We start from the raw sequence: 23,615 nt of genomic DNA on the forward strand, positions 1-23,615 counted from the left end.
CCTAATCTCAAAGGTGTTAAACTGAGTCCACACAACTTAGTATTTTTGACCCGTCTCCAGATTAATCCCAGTCTAACACTGTCTAAAGAAACAAACCTTAGAGCAGCTTACATTCCAGCTGGGACCTGATCAAACCGTAATAGTGGGTCTAATCCCCAAATAGAAGCCTCCATTAGAGCTGGAAGGGGCTCTAGATAAGAATTAGGGAGTGCGTTTAGCTCTGCTGCTCATGATCCCAGCAGAAATCACCATTTGGTTACTCATTAAGAAATTTCAGAAGCATACAATACTCTCATATTGACATTTAAATACACACTGGAGAAATCAGCTAGAGGATTTTTTATTACTTATTTTAAAATAAATGTTAATATTGAAGTTTATGTGGCTCTTAAAGTCATAACAAAAGCAGAGGAAAGAGTGATAACAGATTTTAATGAATCTCTACCACAGAATAGCTTTCTGCTAAACTCAGGGCAAGGTTTTATCTTCTTCAAGGATGAGGTCTCTGTTCCCCAAGTTATGATAACACACAACATACATCATTAAGCAAAATATTATGTCTCTGAGAGAAGGAGATTATATCAATTATATCAATTATAATGAATGTTCTAGTATCATTAAAAATTAAACCCAAGTATGTGACTCCTCCTTTCAGTGATATACTACGATTTTCTAATTTTAAAAACAAAAAGGTATTTAAGTATTCTTTTAAATCGTCCTGTGTTTCCCTTCAGACTCTGTGCAAACTAAGTGAGGCGAACGAGGACCTACTTTCTTCTTAACTGAGAGCCTCTCTAACAGTATACTATGTTTTTCTTTTCCTCTACAGTGAGAGATATCTATGGAGGTGAAAGAAAGATGATTTACCATTTCGAAAAGCTAATCATTGAGCTAAATATTTTAATATCCACCTTTTTTTAAGTTAACATGTATTCTTTATCTGGTTGCAATGTAAATGTTTATTATAATTAAATAATTTAAAATGAAAGCATTCTGATTTTCTTTGCTTTTTATTACAGGATTACAAAATTCATAAATCTACATCTAAGAGATTTTTAATAGTACTTTTTGCACACAATTTCTAGCCATATCCAAAATGATACCAATATCTTATTCAGGTCTGTGCCTGATCAAAGAACACTGTCTTCTCAAGGTAGCAAAAATATTTCATATTAATGTTATGTCTACTAGAAGGAGCTATTTTTCAACTTTTAAACTAAAACATACAATGCCATCATGTTCTGACTTGTTTTGTGAATTTTATTTATGAAGAATTCTTGGTATTTAATTGCTATTTTAATAATATAAATACAGAGACCATTACTTTGGGTTTCTCTAATTTTTTAATAAAAATTTAAGGTTAACATTATTTTAAATATGGAAATATTTCAAGGGATTATAAGGATAGTAAATTATTCAACATATTTTGATACTATTAAAAAGTGGGTAATCTTTCATTATGACAGTTTTCTTCAGACTTTTTTTTATTTACAAATAGACAACGACTTTTTTTATTTACAAAGACAGAAAACTCATATATTCATTACTGGTATATAAGATACCAGCTCTCTATTCTCTCCCATCATCTGACTATCTCTAGCTAAAGGACACATTTGGGACAGAAATTTACCATAACAGAGTGATGAGTTAGCTGATTAACTAAAAACAGTTCCTGCCAATTAGGAGAAAGGGCATAGAGTACTTCTGCACATGTGAATGATCTCGAGTCTGTATTTCCGGAGCTCTACAATGTACCCTCTTGATGGATAAAAGGATTGATAAGGAAGCGCTACCATTGTTTTTACTTATTAGATGGTCCCCAGAAAAATCACTCATTTACCACTACTACTTTTTTAAAAAGGTTCTTTTATATATAGAAATTCCTCTACTTCATAGAGAAGACTTGTATCAGTGCAGTAGAACTATGATTTCAGAGTTCTCCCTATTCAGGCCCCTCCTTCATAACAGGGACATGCTGAAAACTAGGAGAACAAGCAGGAAGAACAGCCCAAACATTCTGCTTATATGCCTATGAACAGTCACTTTTCATAGATAAAGCACTTTTTTAACATTATTCAAGGCTTCCTTTTGATTCAAATTCAAGAATTAAAAGATGAGCCCAATAAGTAAATTCAGTTGCCTTTAAGAAAAAAACCATGCTATAAGGGCTGGAAAATCTTTATATTACCTCCAGAAATATATTCAATAGCTATAAAAAATAAGTAAGCTAGAATAATTTCTAAGAAGGTTGGTTAGCCTAAATTAAAAATACATTAAATGCTTACAAAGAATGCCCTAGGTAAAATCATTTATGGCAAACTATGGAATAATAATTTCATGCATACTAAATCTTCCACTCAGAGAATCACCTACCTGTGTGAGGTCAGGAATGTCACCTTTATCAATGCCAACTTGCTGTGGATTAAAAAAAATAAGAAGTTACTTAATGGAAACTTTTAAAAGTTAATTCCTTTGCATTTAATAGAAAATCACCTACAGAATTAGTTAAAACTACAGCTCAATCTCAGTGTAAGAGAATTGTTATTATATATATCAATCTCACTTTGCTCATTGCGTAGTTTTCCACTCAATATAATAGAGAAATGACTTCATTAATATAGTTAGATATAACAAATGTACAGAATTTTGTTAGAACCCCAAAAAGGAACTTAAGAAAATGAGGTGTAAAATTTAAAGGTCTCTTCTATGTCACTGGCAGCTAAAAATCTTAAAAAATGCTTAAACTAAATTTAAACTGTTAATTACACCCAGTAAGTCCTCTGGACATGGAGTGCTCATTCAGTTTTACTAACTTGTTCAGGGTGTAGTTCCCACCCCTCCTCCACAGAGAGGAACATTTTGTTAGTTCCTTATGTATCTTCACAGACTGACTTTATGTATATCCAAAGAACTATGAAATATTTAAGTACATATTTATTTCCCCCATTCTTACATAATAATAGCATATTATCTACACTAGACTTGCATTTTTCATGTAACAGTATATTTTAGAGCTATATCCATATTAATGCACAGAGATTCCTCCTTTTATTAACAGCTGCATAGAACTTTCTTGTCCTATAATTTATTTCATGTCACCCATCAGTGAAGTTGCTTCCAATCTCTTGCCATTGTAAGCAATGCTGCACACACCATTTTGCACCTGTGGACACATCTGTAGGATACATTTGTAGAAGTGGAATTGCTAGGTAAAAGCACTTATGAATTTTTATTTTGGTAGCTTGGGAAGGAAGGGAGGTGAGGGAAGGGAGGCAGAAGGAGAGAAAAAGAGAGTGCACGCAAGCGCAAATATGGGAATATGTTAATAAAGGTGAGTCAATGAAGATCGTAAATAGGTGTTCACTATACTACTCTACTAACTCTTGTAAGTTTGAAAATTATTCAGAGTGAAACACTGGAGAGAATATAAATCATAACTTCAATTCTCTCATTTTATATAACTGATGAAACTGAAGCTCAAAGAAACAAAGCGGGTCAAACCAAGGTCTCTCTGAGAGAGGACGTGCTTTGATTATGCTGGTGGAAGAGTCGAAGCAAATACATGAAGTGTAAGTGCTGGGTTCCTACAAAGACAGTAAAGAAGATGGGGTTTGGAGGAGCCACTTGCATATCAAATGCTGAGCTAACTTCTTCCCTTTGCCTTTGTCTAGAACAGGATTTCTCAGCCTTTGCACTGTTGACATTTTAGGATAATTCTTTGTTGCGGCTGTCTTCTGCACTGCAGGATGTTAACATCATCTTTGTTCTCTACCCACTGGCTGTTAGTAGCCCTCCCCTTCCTCCAGTTGTGACAAACAAAAATGTCTCCAGATCCCCTGCAGAAGAGGCGGGGAGCAAAATCCCCTGCTGTGGAGAACCACTGGATTAGAGCACTGGCCCTCACCCCTCTAGGCCACCTTATGCTGGAGATGCCCCCCAGAAGTACAGATGTTACCCCTTAATGACTGAGCTCTGGTTTTAGGAAATCCACTTTTGCTTCCCTAATTCACTCATATTATTACAAATTATGGAAATTATAATGCTAAGGCAATCTCATTCCATTTATTTCTATATTTTAATACCTCTTTAGATGACCCATTAAAAACATTAGTATGAATGAAGTCAGTATTTTTGAAATTAAAGTATTATGGATCCCTAATATTGGAATCACTTTGGTAAAAGGTGACATGTTTCTCTTAAATGGCTAATTCTGTTAAAGACACAGATTGGGAATTCTTCCTTGGCATTACTATTTTTACTGCCCTCAACTTCTGAACCACGATGTAACTGGAGGATCAAGCTAAAGTGGAACTGTATTACAGAAATCTCATCACTTTCGGTCTGCAAATATTCTGGGAGATATAACTCCTATGACTTGGTATTTACCTTGGGATAGCAAACTAAGAATAACTTGGTTCTATAAAAGGAAAAGTGTGTTTAGCAGGAATGCCTATTATCTGTAACACAACCATTTTACAAAGTTTCAGTTGTCTGCTTTAGAAGACTTCTGTATAAGAATCAAAACATGGGAAGTTTTCTGCACTTTAAGGAATTCCTCTGGGAAATTTGAGTATTCCCATAGAAATTGTTCAACTACTCCACATTTCTTTTAATACAAAGGACAATGTATTGCTAACATTTGCCACAGTCAATATACATATATAAAATATATATATATATATATATATGATATATATATTAGTTTTGGAATGACATCCTGGAAGTCTTCTACACAATCTTGAGATAAATGGACTAACTACAGGGTAGCTATTGGGTATGAGTCCATACATATGTACACCACATAAGTACTGTTTGATAGAGACAGAAGCTTTGCTGAAAAATTTCTACATTAACCAATCATAACCAAACTACTCAAAACTGGTATTCAAACAATTAGTGTTTAAATTATGAACAATGTAATTTAAGTGTGAAAGAAAACACAAATGGTTATGTTTTTATCTCATAGTGGTTTAATGTTTATTCTAGTAAAAAATAATTTTGTAAGTTACTATTCATTCTATAAAAAAGTCTTAAACATAATGTTAAGGTAAAGTATTTATTATTCAGTTATTTAAATACAGACTCTCAAAATGACATCACATTTCTTTATGCCTCCTCAATGGCCTGAATTGGGTCTGTGTTAACAGGATGTTATCAACAGACACGAAGTAAAATTTTACATGTAAAAATAGAAGAGATTGATAAGTACCCCTCTTTCTCCTGGAGACCCTGAGCTCAGCCTTTTTCTGCTGATTAGAGAAATGCATACTTCAGACTGTCACATGTCCACCTCCTTACCTATCTGATATATACAATACAAATGGGAAGACTGGGAAGCATGTGCAACAGAAACTAATGGAAGAACAAAATAATCTTCTGCTCTGGGTGCTTAGGAATAACTGATATTTCACCGAAGGAAATTAGGCAAATTTTGCTAGACTATATTGAGAATTATGGTTAAACCATGGGAAAATCCTCTCAAATACAAAAAAATAATTCTTGTGTAACAACAAAAGTAAAAGTTCAAGCATTTTTATCTTTCTTTAAAGACCACCACCATCAGTAAGTCCAGGAGGAAATATACATGAATGAGCTGCAATGTATATATAATTTACCTAAGCTAATCTTCACCTTTTGTTTCCCATGTTATATAAAAAAAAGGTTTTTATTCTGAAGACAAGCCGTATGGATCAAAGCTGAAGAGACAGCATCCTGCAATATTATTTTGGTCTTAGAATTTGAAGGTGACAATTATTAATGAGATTTGAAAGATAACGCATGGACTAGAGTGCTTTTGAAATTGTGTGTATAAAATGCTTGTTCTGCGCTACATTCTCAAAATGGCAGAAAAATCGCAAAATCTTGGCACGAATGTCCCACAGCCACAGAACTGCTTCCTTTGGCTGCTGAGTTTTGGAACCCGTCTCATACAGCACTCCAGCCAGTCCTAGCAATCAGTTAGCTGACATTTGTCATCTTGCCAAAGAACTACAATAAAAAGGTTGGCATAATTTCCAGTATCAGTCTGAATTAATAATTGGATTTTGTAAGAGAAAACACCAATTTACAGATAACCTCAGGAACACCAACTGTAGGATTACAGTTACTTTAAGTATAAAGAAATATCCTTAAGAAACAATCTATAAGCTTCATAAAATTAATTATACTGTTTAATTTTTCCATTGTATTTAAATCATTGACAAACTAAGAAAAGTCAGATTTTATGATTTCATTTACACACTAAGAATAATGGATGGATTTTTCTAAAGGCTTTTTTCTTGGGTCCCATAAAGCACTTTCTTACAATCAAAGGTAGCCATTAGGTGGAATGGAGGAACAGATCACCTTGGGAAGGTGTGAATGAACTCGTTATCCATGAAACTTTAGTTTGAACACAGAAGGACACTGACTGGGATGAGCGAGTGCACAGTACAGCCCTGAGAAAAGCTGGATGAGATGACTTCTGCGGTCACTTCCAACCCTAACACACTGTGACTGTGGCAGAATGTCTTGCCAGTTATAGATTCTATCATTTACTCCGGATACACGAGTTATTTTTAAATTATATTCCCAACAAAGCTTAGTATTACTTACCTCTGCGACTTTGAGGAATTCGGACACTCGCGTCATTCTAGTTAGAAAGCGTTTATAAATTTCTAAAGCATCTTTACATTGTCCTTTCTTCATTTCAAAAAACTTTTCTAGAAGAGATAGATAAGCATTTTGAAAAGAGTATTATATTCAACTTTCTTCTAAGCTTACGTTAATATTATTACTTAAAAGAATTAATGTTAGACTCACAACACTTGGCACTAAAACCTAAATGAGGTATTAAAGCCCCAAAACAAGGGGGGCCGAGTAGTTTAACAAAGGTGTTACGTCCCAAGGCATCTCACGTGAAACAATTTAAATAACGGATAGACAACTAAAGCAGAAGAATACATGAACTGTCACAATAGGTTAAACTCGTGACCCACATATCCCAGTGTTCTGTTTTGGAAAATAGCATTCAATTCTTGCTGATGACAATCTTGAAAGTTATGACCGCACTCTACAGCGTCCTTATTTTCTTACTAGTTCACGATGAAGCAGTAATCCATATATTATAAAAGCAATATCCTATAAACTTTCCTGAATTAAAGAATTCTTTAAATTGTCTACACCTCATATAAATTGATACTTGCTTTTATTGGTCATAAATTATTTCTTTCAGATATCATAATGAGTCTCTTAGCTGTAAAAAATAGTGGAGTTTTGTGAAAAACATTTGGTTTGCCAAACTCTTTATGACTTTCTAGTCTCTAAACGAACCCCCTTTCTCAGCCTGTAGCTTTCTAGACAGAAAACAGAGGACCCCTTCGCTGCTGTATTCTGCACTCCCAAGACTAGAATTCACAGTCATTAAGGTACTAAGGCGGCCTAGTGCTTAATATTCAGAGCTCTCACTGCTGCCACCTGGTTTTGTTTCCTGGTCAGGGAACCACATCACTCATCTGTCCATTGTCATACTGTGGTGGCTGCACGTTGCCGCAATGCTGAAAGCTCTGCCACCACCCTTTTACCGTCACCCATGGTGGACAGGTTTCAGCAGAGCTGACAGACTAGGCCACTCACTTCTGAAAAAACTGGCCATGAAAACCCTACAAACAGCAGTGGAGCATTGTCTGATAGAGCACCGGAAGGTGAGAGGATGGTGCAAAAAGACCGGGCAGGGTTCTGCTCTGCTGTCCACAGGGTCACAAGGAGTTGGGACTGACCTGATGGCACTAACAACAACAAAGGTACTATAGCTCTGTTATGACTGCAGTATGAGAATGTATTTTCTCCACATACAGTTTGAAGAAAACCAGCACTTCATCAGTGTTTCTGCCAGCGAGTCATTCATCAATTCATTCAGGCAATAATTATTGACATTGCAGATGGAGACACAGTGGGTTAACGTCTGTGACAGCTCCCAGGCAACTCTGGATCATAACTGCCGGCCAGTGTCTTCGTTACTTTATATTTGCACATGGTTAAATACATGCTATTTTTATATTTTCTCACACTTGAAAGTTCTTGATTTCATTCAGCATGTAATTTGACTACCTCAAAAGTATTTTTTTTTTTTTTAAAGAGAGGAAGAATTTTTTTTTTTATTTTTTTTTTAAAGATTTTATTTTTTCCTTTTTCTCCCCAAAGCCCCCCGGTACATAGTTGTGTATTCTTCGTTGTTCTTCGTTGTGGGTTCTTCTAGTTGTGGCATGTGGGACGCTGCCTCAGCGTGGTCTGATGAGCAGTGCCATGTCCGCGCCCAGGATTCGAACTAACGAAACACTGGGCCGCCTGCAGCAGAGCGCGCGAGCTTAACCACTCGGCCACGGGGCCAGCCCCTACCTCAAAAGTATTTTTAATTTTCTCAAGAAAGGTTTAATAATATATAATTACACAAAGAATTAATTATCGAGGGTAGCTACTCATTACCTCTGTTGACAGACTTTTGGTAATTTTACTTTTAACATGGACCTGCCCTGTAGGATATTCAAGGGAAGCAAAAAGATCAAGAAAACAAACACATACTGTTTCCTCCTTGTTAAGATTTGAAAGGAAAATGAGTCCAAAAAAATGGCCAAATCTAAAGATACTTTCTTTATTCACTCTATCTTATTTTATAATGCTGTAGATAGAATCACGGTGCCATAAGGAAACAAATCTTTTTTAGTGTAAACTTTTGAAAATAAGGACTTATTCTGCTAAAACATACTTTCCTTTCTTTCCTGTTCAACAATCTTCACATAAACAATTTCTTCCAAATGTCTAAGTTACTTTACTATAATCTAAGTTTATTTCTTTGCATCAGATATTCAGCAATAAGAGAAAAAGAGAAATCAAACTGAAGAATCTCAATTTCCTTTTAGAACCAGTGCATCAAAATTTTAATTTTTCTCTGTTTCCTCTGGATGCTTTTAAAATTGTTTGTATCTTTCATGGTAATTTAGGATTCAGCAACAAAAAAGATTCAATCATTATAGCCTTAACTTATAATTTCATAACTGTTTCTAGAACCATGGTAATGCCACAGAAAGGCAACATGCATGAATACATGCAAAGCTGTGAATTTCCCTTGTTCCCTTAGAGACCAGGGAAGGCCCCAGAGAAATGAATACTTTCAACAGAGGGGATGAGCCACCCAGAAATGAGCCTCTTTCTTTCATGCCAAAGATAACATATGTTAATTTTCAACTTTTGAAATGAAAAAATTTTATATTTCTAACAAGACTCTTTATAAAGAGCTGATAAATTCCCTTGTCATATTAGTTTTAACATTCACAGAGTAGTCATCCCAGGAAAAGAACCAGATGAAAAGCTCAGCCCCGTGAAACAAACCGAGACTTCGCAGGTGGACTGTCAGTAACGACCATGAGTCAGCAAGGGAAGCATCTTCTTACTCGCACGTCACAATTTCATGACGGTGATGACAGATTTGCAGCACCATGTGCATTCCAACAATGGACACAGAGAACCGGTCATGAAGTCCTTGATTAGAACTAACCCATAACATGTTTATACAGTTAATTCCTAGCACTATTTAGTAAACAAGAGATATACCTGTCTCAAAATACTTAGGATACTAAGTGAAGCTATCTTCTACAGTGTTACTTTTACAGGAACCATTTGACGACAACAATGAATGAAGGCCACTCAGCACGAGAATGTTGTAAGGCAACAATGTACACCTCTACCACTTTAGAAAAGCCAAAACTTTAATATGAAAAGGTATAACTCTCCTCCTTTTCTGGGGCTAGTCTTAGCCAATAGACTATCTTTTTCAAATTAAGTGAAACAAAAATATTTATTGAATATTTATTTTAACATAAAGAGAAAATGTATTACTACAGTCTACCTGTGAACTCAACATAAACAGTAAAGGAGAGCAGCATTTAAGTAGCTGCTCAAGACAACAACAAAGGAGAATCCATTGGATTAACCTGTTTAATTGCTAAATGAATTGTAAAGGCAATAAATCCAATGTTCTTGAAGCAGAAGTGGGAATGCAACAAGGGCACAGTGGTGAGAGAATACAAGAATGAATCAACAGAACTCCATTTCTGACTGGGTATGGATTTGAGTAAGATGAGCAACTCAAAGATAACTGAGGTTACAGGTTTAAAAGACTAATTATACATAAACAGAAACAAAGAGATTAGGAAGGGTAAATTCAGGAGTTCAGTGCTAGAGATTGCTGAGTTTTAGGTAAGAACACAATACCTAAATTTAAGTGTCTTCAAAGAAGAAGACATGTGAAACTGAAGCTCAGAAGAAAGGTAAGGACTGAAATAATAGATTTTGGACTCAGCATAATGGAGATAAGTTTTCCAATGACGAATGTACAGAAAAAGCAGAATAGTAGATGGCTAGAAAAGAACTTCAGCAAAAACTCACATTTTAAGGAAGAGTAAGATCAGCCAGCAAGAGAGAATGGAAAAATCTATCTTATTGGGCTTACCAACAAACTCTTACACTTGAAATAAAGGTAACACAATTTTGAACTGCATATCATGGGTAGAATCTTTCTCCACTAAAGGCAAAATCTCTAAGAGCACTGTATTCGATGTAGGTGACTGCCGCTCCCAACCTCCATTCCATGTTTTTCTAGACTTATGAGAAGCCAGGGTTCAGGATGAAAACTTAGTTCTGCAAATTAGACAGACCTGTAGGAGATTTGGAAGGTGAAACTGAGGCAGAAGCAGTCTTCTTGTCCCTTTTCAGCTGTTATTTATGACAAATGATGAGATTCTAAAAGTGTGAGATTATCTTTCAGCAGCATTCCCCTGTCCACCCTCCAGCTTCCTGGGTTTTAAGGAATAATGGATACAGTCACAGCCACTAGATCTGACTCCCTATTCTCTGAATTATAGCTTCAAGTGTCTAGGTTTCTAGGTTGCAAGGCAGCTGAAGTGCTGGCAGCAGCTTATTTTCACATACTGTAAAGCAGTGGCCCCAGAAGGAGCAGCTTCCCTAGTGTGCAAGAACTTAGTATTTCAGGAGACTGAGCCTAGAACCAGTTCCTGCAGGCTCCCAATACTCACATAAGCACCTCACTCCTTGTGTTAAGTCCCTTTCTATTTAGACTATTTAGACTTAGTGGTTTCTGTTTCTTGAATAGACACAGTATTTGGTACCTGAAGCGGCTGTAGAAATCAGACCCTCAAAAATGTCAAAGATGGGAATCTGGGATCAGACACGTTGTAACCTGATCGGATTGGAAGGCAGTGATGACCACCTGTGAATGAAGGAAATTGGACCCTCCCAGTCTGTCCTGTATAGAAGCAAAATAATGACTTAAATTAGCACCTATGGTTTTCCGAAATGAGCACCTAGAATGAAGCTTATCAGACCAAGCAGCTGCTGGGATAGACCACCACGATGGGAATAAGGCAAACAGAGCTGCTCCTGATCCCACTGGAGAGCTTAAAAAGGAAAATGACAACACACGATTGTAAATTATTGGCTCAGGGCACCAGTCAGACTGTGGTACTCCAAGCTGCCCTAAAATAATCTTATCTCATGCAGACGAGGGCTGTCATCACTGAAAGTCAGAGTCTAATCTTGGGAGCTGCTGAATTATAATATACGTGGTTAAGTTAAATTCCCAGCCTCGCCATGGTCTCCTTTGTGAAAGTTAGGATATTTATTGAGAAAGAAAACTGGAAAGGGCAGTTCTTGGGTAGATTCAAACCAAACTGAGCTATTTTTGCTAGAAGAACGTTTCCCTTCTCAGTCTGAAGAGGCTGGCCCTGCCTTGGTTGGAGATCCTGTAATCAACTCACCTTTCACGAGGGAATGAAAATTCTTCTCACGCCCTATCCCTCTACTACCTACCTTTCCCCCTGGCCAATTGCCTCAATACCTAGAAGGAGATTCAGAATCCAGAAATTCCAGCGTGCCCTAGGGAGACGAGGACAAAGTCTGACCCAGGAGGAAGAAACATACATGCTAAAAGAGGTGCAAGACTCTGCAAATTTATGTTGGCAGTAGGGTTGCCAGATGAAATACAAGACACTGAGTTAAATTTAAATTGTAAATAAATAATTTTTAGCATAAGTATGTCCCAAATATTGTACGGGACTTATTAATATTAAAAAAAAATTCATGTTGATCTGAATACAAATTGAACTGGGCGTCTTGTATTTTTCCCCCTGAATCTAGCAACTCTCATTGATAAAAATCTAGAGAAGGGGAATAGAGTCTAAAGGTTCTGAGCAGGGCAGAAGGAATATTACATCAGATTTTGTGATGTAATTGATAATTGATCAATTTGGGCGAAGATGCTAAAAAGCATGGATTCAAAATCTTAACCTGAGCATATGGAAGCGGTTTTAAGCAGCGGTTCCTAAACTGCAGCCCAGCAGCAAGGGCACTGCTCAGGACCTTACTACGAATGCAGATTCTCAGACCCTCCCTCAGACTTTCGGAATTAAAATCTCTGGGTTAAGCTGAAGGTCTAGGATTCTGAATTTTAATTAGCTCTCCAGATATTCTTGAGGAAGGTCCTTGAAACACCCAAAAGCACTTTTTCCAAGTCTTCTGCAAAGGGTTCTTTACCAGAGTGACTATGCCCAGGGGAAAGAGACAAACCCAGACTCTTCAGGGACACTAACTTTAAGCTGATGCTACTCCCTGGGGACCCAAAATGCCACTATATGTTCCACTAATCTGAGTGGAAGCTTTATGGGAATTAGGCGATAAAAGAAAACTAGATTTGGTAGAGGCATGAAACTATCTGTGGTTATTTCACCAGTTTCCTAAATACATAGTTGAGACAGAAATAACTCTGAAACTAGCAGAATCCCCACACTGGTTTCCTGATCTCTGCAAAGGGCCAGCGGTAGCAATTCCATCCTATCTCCAGTTAACTTGTGTATCTGGTTTGTGCAAAAGACGAATGGATCTGAGAGATTCACAGTAGGTCACTGCAAACTTAATCAGGGGATGACTCTTACTGGCAGAGATCCAGATGTGTCCTCCTTACCAGCATAAAATCAGCACAGCTCCTGACACCTGACAGGCACCTATAAAACTATTAAATTCTTTTTATCTCTAGCCCAATAAACAGAGCTCATCAGAAACAGTTTGCCTTCACCTGGCAAGGATGCCAGTACACCCTCACTGTTTTATTTCAAGGATATCAATCTCTCTGGCTGTCATAATCCCATGGGATATCTCTTTGATGAGATCAGGCTGACTGAACCCAGTAAGTAAGAATTTCAGGTATGCTCGGTGCCTTAATACGTCCTATGTATGCTAAAGGGTGGGAGACAGAATCTATGGAAGTTCAGGGACTTGCTAACTCAATGAAGTTTCTGAAGGCCCCAAGGTCACCCCCATGTGAAAGACAAATTGTTTCACCTTGCACCCCATAACTAAAATGCAGACAAAAGTTTGCTGAGCTTCTTTGGTTTTGTCAGTAACATACAATGACGTGTGTTTGTGTGCTGCTCTAAACAGACTATCGGGTATGGTGTCAGATACAAGTAGGGTCCAGATCAAGGAAAGGGTCTGCAACTGCTCCAAACTTGAGCCACATGGGCCCCTGTTCCTGCGGATCTAAAGGTATTCAGAGTGTCCGCAGCACATCCAAATGCTGCAGTGTGCCTCCGGCATATTCCAACTGGAAAATACAGTAGAAGCCTCTAGTGCTTTGGAGCACAGCCATGTCTTCTTCAGACAGTAACTAACTGCCTTTGGAAAAATTTCTCTTGGCTTGCTTCTAGAGACTGAGATTCTGACCATACAATACCAAGTGATCATAAGACCTCAAGTGTTACCTAAAAACCAAATCATAAAGTTGGACAAGTGCAAGAACACTCCATCAGCAAATGGAAGTGGCCTAAGAGATCAGCCTCCAGCAGATCCTGAACGCTCATGTAGGCTTTATGAGCAGAAGGCTCATATTCCCAGTGCACCTACTCTTCTGCACTCAAATTTCTCCCTCGACTCATGCCTATGGCCTCTGGGAAGTTCCCTATAACCAGCTGGCAGAGGAAAAGAAGAATTCAAGCTTGGTTTAGAGATGTTTGTTCAAGTTGGAACCAGTTGGAAGTGGTTTGTTGAATCACTGTATCTCCACAAAGGGGGGACCTTGACAGTGGAAAGAAATCGTTCACTGTAGCCAAACTTCAAGCAGTATATCCATCTGATTTTTCACTTTATGTCAAAGGAAAGATGGTCAGATATATGGAACTACACCAAAATATGAGCATCTCCAGGGATGGCATCAGAGGTGGTTGTCAGCACGGTGGAGCAGTTATTTATTGTTATGGGATTTATATCCAAGAGGCACAGCCTAGAACCTACTCCTTTAGTCATTCCAAAATTCTGTAAGCACCAAAATCCCCGTATGAAATGCCTTCCTGCTTAAAACATCTAAAGTGCTTTCCATTTCCTGTACTTAATCTTCACTGACATAAGAACACATATAGAAAGGTGACCTGAATGAATCCTCTATTTAGATTTTTATGTATGAAATCTGCAGTACCCAAATCTTTGCCTTCTGATAGTCTTTATTCAAAGACACCTTTCAGTAGTTCTACCTACCAAGTAAGTTAATAACTCCATCATTGTAGCAGGCAAAAAGTTTGATAAGATCTTTGAAAAGAAGCATAAATGCAGCATTTATGACACCATTTGTTAGCTCATTTGGATGCACCTAGAAAAAATGAAAATTTAATGTTAACTGCATATCATGAAATGACAATTTTTCTCAAAAGACATTAAAATGTCTCAAGTAATTACTAAGAAATTCATTCACATTCTACAAATGTTGTGTAACTCTTTTAGCAGCCCTACCAATATCAAAAAATGGAGTGCATATTTTTTTGCTTCAATTTAAGCAATGAAGTTAGTCCTATCAATTATAAGACACGTATACATTCTACTTGATCAATGATCCACAGATCAATCAAATCCAACTTTTGAACATCTGGTCTTTCGCTGCTTTTATGACGTTTATTACATTCTTCCACTTCCTTCATATAATGTTCTCTGTGGAAGGTCCAGCCTCCAGGGACCTGCAGTGACTCAGGGAGGAAGCACAGTGTGGGGACAGGTCCCTTAGCCACCTACCCCTAAAATCATTCTTGAGACTCACAGCATTCACCCATCTACAAAATGCTCTAATCACCAACACACAGAAGAAGAATGACTCTCCATTCCCCAATCCTTGTCCACACAACTCCTCAAGCTCTGTTCTTTTCCCCTTAGGACTTCTTTTCTCCTTTAATTAAGCTGGCACCATTATTATGGGTAAGGAAAACAAAGAAATAAAAAGAAAAAAATGTTGAGAGAAGCAATTACATAAATACCCAGTGAAGTCCTCCCTGTAAAATCTGTCACAAAACAGTAAGACGGTTTGCTGCTTTACTGAAATTTCACAGGACTTGGGTGTTGTGACTAGGACTCATTTTAGATTAAATCGTATAACCTTAACAGAGATTTTAAGTTACTAATATTTGAAAAAATCTTTGTTTTAGGCAACCACCAAAAAAGAGGAAAGCTAACAACGCCAGTTTAAGATCTTCCTACATGTCAGAATACTTTGTTTTTATGAATCAGATGTATGTATTTAATTAAACTTTTAATTTCGAAATAACTATAAATCCACATGCAGCTTGAAAAAATATAGAGAGAGCCCATGTACCATTTATCCAGTTTTTCCCAGTGGTAACATCTTTCAAAACTAACTAGGATATTGATATTGATACAATCCAATGATTGTATTCGCATTTCCCCTGTTTGACTTGTGTGTGTGTGTTTAGTTCTATATAATCTTATCACGTGTGTAGGTTAGTGTATCTACCACCACAGTCAAGATACAGGTACGATTTTAAGAGACAAGTCTTGTTGGTATTGCCAGGAAGAAGGACCACAACAAAACAAAAATAATTCTCTTTGGTGGAAGGTGTCATTTAAGCAGTTTATACAAAATGGTTTCTAACAGCAGGCTAAGTTATTTTGCTGCCTGAAGGCACACTTTGCAGCTACTTCATTCTGTCAAACCCAACAGGAGGCCACGATCCTGCTCTAAACATGGATTCCAAGAATGAACCACTTGTATTTTTCCACGACTTAAGTAAACACTTGGTAAACTGCTTGGACAACCTGGGCAACCCAAATCATCTCTACCACGCTAACAGCCTGAACCAAGTGTACATCATACTCCTCTATATGAGGGAGATCTAAATTGGCTTCCTGAGGAAATTCGAAGCTTTACCTGTAGCCCACCTTCAAATAAAAGACAACACTAACTCTGTCAGAAACATTTTCTGGTGAGATACATACATCAAATTCAAGCAGGGCGTCGATCTGTCCTTGCAGTATTGGCATACTCTTCAGGAGCTTTTCGGGAGCCATTGTCCTCATCACCCCATCGGCTCTACAATTAAACAAAAAAAAGATAAAACTTCCTCATATGTGGAAAATTCAAGACCACATACGTTGTCCTATGCTGTTTTCCCGCCTATTTCCTCGTTAATCTTGTGGATGATTGTGAGATATGAAGAGGTTGTCGCTGACTCCCCTCTCTACGCTCCTTATCCATCCTCAGTTTTTGGCCACACAGACAGTGCTTTTTATCTGCACGGCCTCAGGAAGAAAGTGATGTGGTCTGGATAAAAGAGGTCAGTTGATTTCTGAATGGATTTTTCTAAGTCTATAAAAGAGATAATAGTACTAAAAATTTAGGTTTCCTAAACCCCCGTTTATTTGTTTGTTTTTGAGAAAGAGAGAGAAAACATGTCTTGGAAGTCTACAAAACCTATACAGCTGGGAGTACCGTCTACTAAGCATCAAGTAAAGAAAAATGCATGCTGATATGCACAGTTTGACCAAAGGGAGATGAGTTCAACTAGCTGCAGAGGACGCGACTGGAGGTTAGTGCTGAAGCATGCATCAAAGGGGGCACTGAACCTGATACCCACCCAGGGGCCTCCTAGGGAGCCTCTGCCTCCAGTGATGGTCAGGAGCAGCCATACTGAAATAGCGGAGGAAAATACCCAGGTGATGTGAATGGGCTGATGATGGCAACTTTCAGGGTCTCTGCTACTTCGATGGTAGTGAATGCATCCTAAAGTGTCCTTATGTACCCATACAGGAGTGCTGAAATTGCTAAGAAAGCTGTGGATCTATTGTGGAGAGGCCACAATGCAGCTAGGAACATCAGCAATGGCTGCCCAGGACCAATGTAAGAAGTCAGAGGAAGCCATACGAACTAGAATCATCTCTAATGAGAATGGGATGAAGCAGAAACTTTAATTTTTCTTTCTTCTTTTTTTTGGTGAGGAAGATTGGCCCTAAGCTAGCACTTGTTGCCAATCTTAGTCTTTTTGCTTGAGGAAGATTGTCACTGAGCTAACATCTGTGCCAATCTTCCTCTATTTTGTATGTGGGACACTGCCACAGCATGGCTTCATGAGCCGTGTGTAGGTCTGTTCCCGGGATCCGAACTCAGGAAACCTGGGTCACCAAAGTGGAACGTGTGAACTTAACGACTACACCACAGGGCTGGCCTCTGGAAACCTTAATTTTATAAAATGTTCATTCACAAGAAACTAATTTATTTTGAACAGGTAAGTTTGTATTTTCTACCACTATGATAAAAAAGTAGTTCAAAGCTAAGTTTAGGTCAGCTATTAGAAAAATAGTTCTATCTTTTTGTGTGGATTCTTGAGACTAAAATGTCAAACCTTCTACAATACATTGCATTATTTCAAGTTGGGAACAGATACAAGATTTGCCTAAATTTATGGCTGAACACTTCTGATTAAACTCAAATATTTTTACAGGATAATAAATAGTTATTAAAAATTGAAATGCAAGTGTTTCTGTTTCAGTGAGGTTTTCTTAATGGTTAGTATTAATAATTAGTTCAATTATGGTTTGTGTGTGTGTGTGTGTAATACCAGGGCAGTATTACCTCTCAAAAACAGATCTCCACCATAAACATGATTCAATTTTACCTCAGTCAAAACACATTGAAATAACTATTGTCGACCACAGCCACTGTCCTTTTAAATGAACCTTGTTTAAATTCTCTCCATTTAAAATTACTTAAAGGTATATACGAGTTTAAGAATTTTGAATTGATTTTAACAAATAAAATGTTACACTGTGTCAACTCTGGGCAGCAAATCAGATTTTACCCATGGAAATACAAAGTAGTGCACATTGCAACCTCAAGGCTAACTTCTATAATATTATTGAGCTTTTTTCTCAAGCTTTTTTCTCAAGTGATTATAAACTAGGCCTTCATGATCAAAATTAATTGGCATTTAAACTTAGTTAAAATAAATCAAGTATACCTCAAAGACTAATTCTCTTCAAATAAATCTGAGAAGGATAAAACATACCCTTTCTTCACTCTGGCAAAATCAAATGCCATCTGTCTGTAAGAGAAAGCCTTTTCATTCAAATATCTACTATAGCGCCTTATGAAGGTAGACATATCGTAACCTGGAAGGGCAGAGGAAATACAACTAGTTAATAAGATACCTTCAATGGTGCTTTGCTTAGTACCAGTTTTTATTTAAACTCTTCAAATGTAAATAATTTTAGGATGAGGTCAATAAGTGTATCAGACAGGCCTCATTTAAAATCCTATTTCAGGCAACAATACTTTTGGCATGAGATGTTCCAAGACTATACAGCTTAGCTATGCTATCATCCTTGTACAGAAGGTGTTTTCTAACGTTTCCTTGCATTTTTGCTCACTGTTTCAAATTACAGTCTGTTTCAGACATAATACATGCAGCTCTCTGAGAGCTCTCTGAGAACTCATCTTACACATAACAGGCAACCAGTAAATATGATGAATGAACAAACAATTGCAGTTCAAATTCTATTAATTTACAAAGAACACGTCTTTAAGACTAGAGTTTTTTTTACTGAGGAAGTATGTTTCATTTCACTGCCTCTTGCACGTTCATAAACAAAACAACTGTGGGTCTAGCATGTCGACTGTTACATTTTATAGTAAATACTGAAAAAGACAAAAATGAAATTAATATTTAATTCATATGCTGAGTTTTCTAACAATTTTATTTATTCACTTTTTGGTGAGGAAGATTGGCCCTGAGCTAACATCTGTACCAATCTTTCCTCTATTTTGGGTGTGCGTTGCCACCACAGCATGGCTTGACGAGTGGTGTGAGACCGCACCTGGGATCCGAAATTGCGAACCTGGACCACCGAAGCAGAGCGTGCCAAACTTAACCTCTATGCCACGGGGCCAGCCCCTAACAATTAAATATTTTAAAGTTACTATAAAGTAACTATACAGTTACTTTTATATTTTTTCTTAAATATTCAATGGAGCTATTACAATAATTTTGGATTAATAACCTCACTTCAAAAATCAAGAAATTCTGGATCAAAAGCATTAGCAAGAAAATTATAAAACAGAAATATTCTCACCATGGGATCCACTTTTGTCCAAAAAATTGCTGAGATTGAATAATGTATTTCTAGAGGCCAAATACTGAATAAATCTCTGAAAAACAAAAATTAGAATTAAGCAGCAATATTCTCAAATCATACCTATAAACAATTTCTGATACTGAACGGATTTTTTCTTTTACAAATTCTCATCGTGATCTCTTTTACTCAATTATAAAGTTTGCTAGTCTGCTGACTTTCTCTGATGGGGAAAAAAGATTGACCAATACTCATTGACTTAGAATTAAATTGCACAATCTTTCATTTCTGTATATAACAGAAACACGGCAATTTAATAGGATTCAGAAGGCATCTCATATCAAGTGGGTAATTTTCATTTTATCAATATTTTCCAAAATTTAACATTTTTATGAAAGCAATTTTTGCTTAAAGGCACAAAAGTATATTTGCTATGGGAAAATAATTTTGTTGTTCCTTTCTCCAAACATTTTTGCCCAATAAGATGGTTATATGGTACATACATTTTAGGTACAAATAATATTTAATACTTCAATATCTCTAAGAAAACGTCTAACAACACTTTTTGAAAAAATAGCAAAACAGAAGATTAACATTGTACTTTAGATGATTTTGAACTACGGATTTCCTCTTTTTCTCTTAGTTAGTAAAACTCAAAGGGCCTTAAGTTACCAGCACACTGCTTCATGAAAACCTCCCTCCCTCACTAAAAACAGAAAAGTTAAGTTTGCTTAGTTTACCTCGTTTCCATGCACCATGAGATGGTGTGTTGTGACTAAAGCTTTAAATACAACCACCCAGCTACTGTTTGTCGCCCGCTCAAAGAGCGTGTCAGCCATCTGAGGGATATTCACATTGGTCTCATTGGTAGCCTGGATCAAATCTATGAAAATAGAAGATATCGGTCTATGATACTATTCATCACGTACAAAAACTCACTTCAAATTTTAAACCTTTAAACCCGTTAACTAAAATATAGGTCCAAAATTGTTTTGAAAATTGCTAAGAAAATTTTTAAAAATTAAACTAATATTTTCACACACAAACACATAAATATACTAGTTACTCAAGGTATTTATTTTTTCTTGAGCTTAATTTTGCTATTGAATTCTCTCCTGTATCCTCTTCTGAATTTTATCTGGTTTCTGGTACCAAGGTCATTTTACAAACTTGAGGAAATCTAAGCCTCATGTTACTCTTCTCTGTCATCACTCCTAGAACAACGTCTCAAACACGCAGATACTTACTCTATATGCCATTTGAAGGCAAGGACAGAAATGTGTTTTTTGAAACACTATAGTAAGAGCGTACTTCACTTGGATTTTAATTTTGCTAACACACTTGTTGTATAAGTGGCAAAATGAGAGTAAACAGAAAAAGAGGAAAGAATTCCACTGTCCATCTAAGCATTCAGAGAACATCACGCATGCATTAAACTACTATGATTTGACCTGAGCCTATAAGAGAGTAAATTTTTAGTAACACATTCACTGTCCACATTTACATATTAGCAGTACAATTCTGGGTGTACCTCAAGAAAAAAATTTGTATAGTGGCCAAGAGGGGCTTCCCAGAATCCAGAAAAAGTGGTGGTCTGTCAAAAAGTTAGCTAAGGCAACCAAAGATCACGTGCTAAGGAACAGAAGCCAACTCCAACAGTGTAGGATGACCCCCAGGACACCACCACGCACGACTTCTCTTACAGGCCACACCCTCTGCACAGAACTGCAGGTGACACCCAGTTCCTCAGAAATTCTGTGCAACAAGCACAGAGACAAAACCATCCTTTTCTTTGCTTAAAGTCCACACTCAGGAATCATGAAGTACACAAGTAATCATTTATGTAGTCATAAAATCATTACATTTGTTTTATGCATTTATTTTACAATAAACAGGTTTTAAAAACTTAATACTCCATCACTGAAATAGCTCTTAACTCTAAGACCAAAGGGTACCAATAACTATTCTGAATTATAAGTGGACCAAATCAGGCTTGTTTCTTACTTTCTATTTATTTTAAACTCTAGTCATCATCCCTACCCCATGAACACCCTCCCTCAATATTTTCCTTTATTGGAATTCTACTACTCACCCATCAGGAAATCTTTCCTGGTTCCTCACAAATGCAGTCCGATGGGACCTCCCTCTACTTTAAAACCTGAGGCACTTTGTTCCTCGTGGGTGTTCGGATTAGATGTAGATCTGTTGTAAGTTTCTACCATACCAAAGCCCCTTGAGGATGGAAACATCCTCATACCAACGTCTGTTTCCCATGCAGGGCCTTGCAGAACACTGCACAATAAACATTCGTTCAGCAAAATGTATAGAAACCAAAATACTTTGCTGAAAATATAAATGAACTTCTTTGGAAAAGAAAAATCACTACATGATAACATTGTTTTCCGAGACTATATTATGGGACTACTTTAAGCTTGAAATTCTGTGTCAGTCACAAATCCTTCTATTCATTTATTTATTGAACTAACGATATGGAAATGTATTGCTGGTCAGAGAGATGAATGCACGTTCAGATAACAGAGAAACCCTACAAGAGATGAGTCAAGAGAGACAGCACGACAGAGCAGAAAGAGCCCGGGTCCAGAACCCAGCCCAGCCCCTGTTGAGATGTGTAACTCTAGGAAACTTACTTAATGTGTCTTCAATGCAGGCTCTCATCTTTAAAATGGGGGTAATAATTATTACTTTTCAGGTCTATTATAAGGATTGCAAACTGTCTGAACAAAGTAGGTGCCTAAAATAAATGTTTATAAATACTGTTATACATACACTACATTATGAGAATACAGTGGGGTATTAGGAAAGACTCCATGGGGAAGAAAGAGTTGAGTGGGACCCTGAAGTCAGCTATGACATGGGAGAGGAGTGAGAAGGACATTTTTAGCAAATGTGCAAAGTGTGGAGCCATAAGGGGTCATGCGTCCTTGGAGAACTGTGGTGGTTGGGGGCTAGGTATGTGTGGCCAGGTGGTGGGGAGGAGATTAACTGAAGAGCTAGGGAATGGCCAGTGAGGGATCTCATACATTTCATTAAAGAGTTGGACTTCACCCTAGGGATCAAGGGCAGCCCCTAGAAGTCTTTGAGCAGAAAAGTACCAATAACATATTGCTTTTACAGTCAACCAAATTATTCACTGACTACTAAATCTGTCTGCAAGGTAAGCAGAGGCACAGGATAAGGAATGATCACCTTTGCCTGGAAAGATACACTAGAAGAGAGGACAAGGGTAAGTTAGAAAGCCTAGTTGAGCATTAGAGACATGGTGAGGCTGAACTAACGAAAAGGCAGTAGAAATAGAGGGAGATAATGAATGGCGATGTCTAGGAGGTTGCATCTGACAGGAGCCCAGGGTTTTACCAGTTCGGATCCTGGGCGCGGACATGGCACAGCTCGTCAGGCAACGCTGAGGTGGCATCCCACGTGCCACAACTAGAAGGACCCACAACCAAAATATACAACTATGTGCCAGGCGGATTTGGGGAGAAAAAGCAGAAAAGAAAAAAGAAGATTGGCAACAGTTGTTAGCTCAGGTGTCAATCTTTAAAAAAAAAAAAAGAGGTAACCCAGACATCATACAAAGAACAATGAAAACTATACGTTATAAATAAGAAAAGAAATAAGAATTAAAGCTAAGAAAAGACCAACAACTAAGAGATGAATGGAAGAACACTGAGTGAAACAACAGTCAGAACGGTAAAGAGAAGCCTAGGAAACGAAACTGTGAGACTAATTAAGAAGACGGCTTCAAAATTTTCAAGAAGCAATTAGGGGTCACCGATGTCAAATACTGCAGAAAGTCGTCGCAAGCTGAACCCCCAAGAATAGAATGTAAAACTAGGAGAATGCTGCCATGTGAAGAAAATAAAGCTCAAGCATAGTCTGGGTTTGAGAGCGAGAGGGGTCAAAGGAGGGCTGTTTATGGTTTAAAGATGGGAGACATTTAAAGATGTTTGAGACCAAGTAGGAAAAGCCAAAAAGAGGTGAGGTTGCAAAGAGAGTAGACAATTTAGGGGAAATTCTAGAGGCGAGGTGAGCTTTAAAATCCAGGGCTCAGATGCTGAGGTTAGCCTCAGAGGGGAGGGTTATACAATGAAGAGAGGTAAGGATGGGTACTCTTGAGTGGAGATGCAAGAATGATGACAGATGTA

General features: G+C 37.4%; 1 protein-coding gene across 50 annotated transcripts in view; it reads right to left on the reverse strand.

Moving 5' to 3' along the window:
- Positions 1-23,615, reverse strand: part of SNAP91 (synaptosome associated protein 91) — a 141,696-nt gene that overhangs the window by 71,279 nt on the left and 46,802 nt on the right. For all 50 annotated transcript variants that reach the window (XR_011422578.1, XR_011422577.1, XR_011422576.1 and 47 more), the window contains exons 3-9: positions 20,190-20,332; positions 19,450-19,525; positions 18,387-18,489; positions 16,321-16,414; positions 14,578-14,689; positions 6,595-6,701; positions 2,374-2,415 (exon numbers count right to left, since the gene is read on the reverse strand). Coding sequence is in view for 42 of the 50 variants with exons in the window: in XM_070225264.1 (XP_070081365.1) it covers positions 2,374-2,415; positions 6,595-6,701; positions 14,578-14,689; positions 16,321-16,414; positions 18,387-18,489; positions 19,450-19,525; positions 20,190-20,332 (677 nt within the window). In the remaining 8 variants the exon portion in view is untranslated. The remainder of the gene's footprint in view (positions 1-2,373; positions 2,416-6,594; positions 6,702-14,577; positions 14,690-16,320; positions 16,415-18,386; positions 18,490-19,449; positions 19,526-20,189; positions 20,333-23,615) is intronic.

Source organism: Equus caballus, chromosome 10, assembly GCF_041296265.1.
Source record: "Equus caballus isolate H_3958 breed thoroughbred chromosome 10, TB-T2T, whole genome shotgun sequence".
NCBI lineage: Eukaryota > Metazoa > Chordata > Mammalia > Perissodactyla > Equidae > Equus > Equus caballus.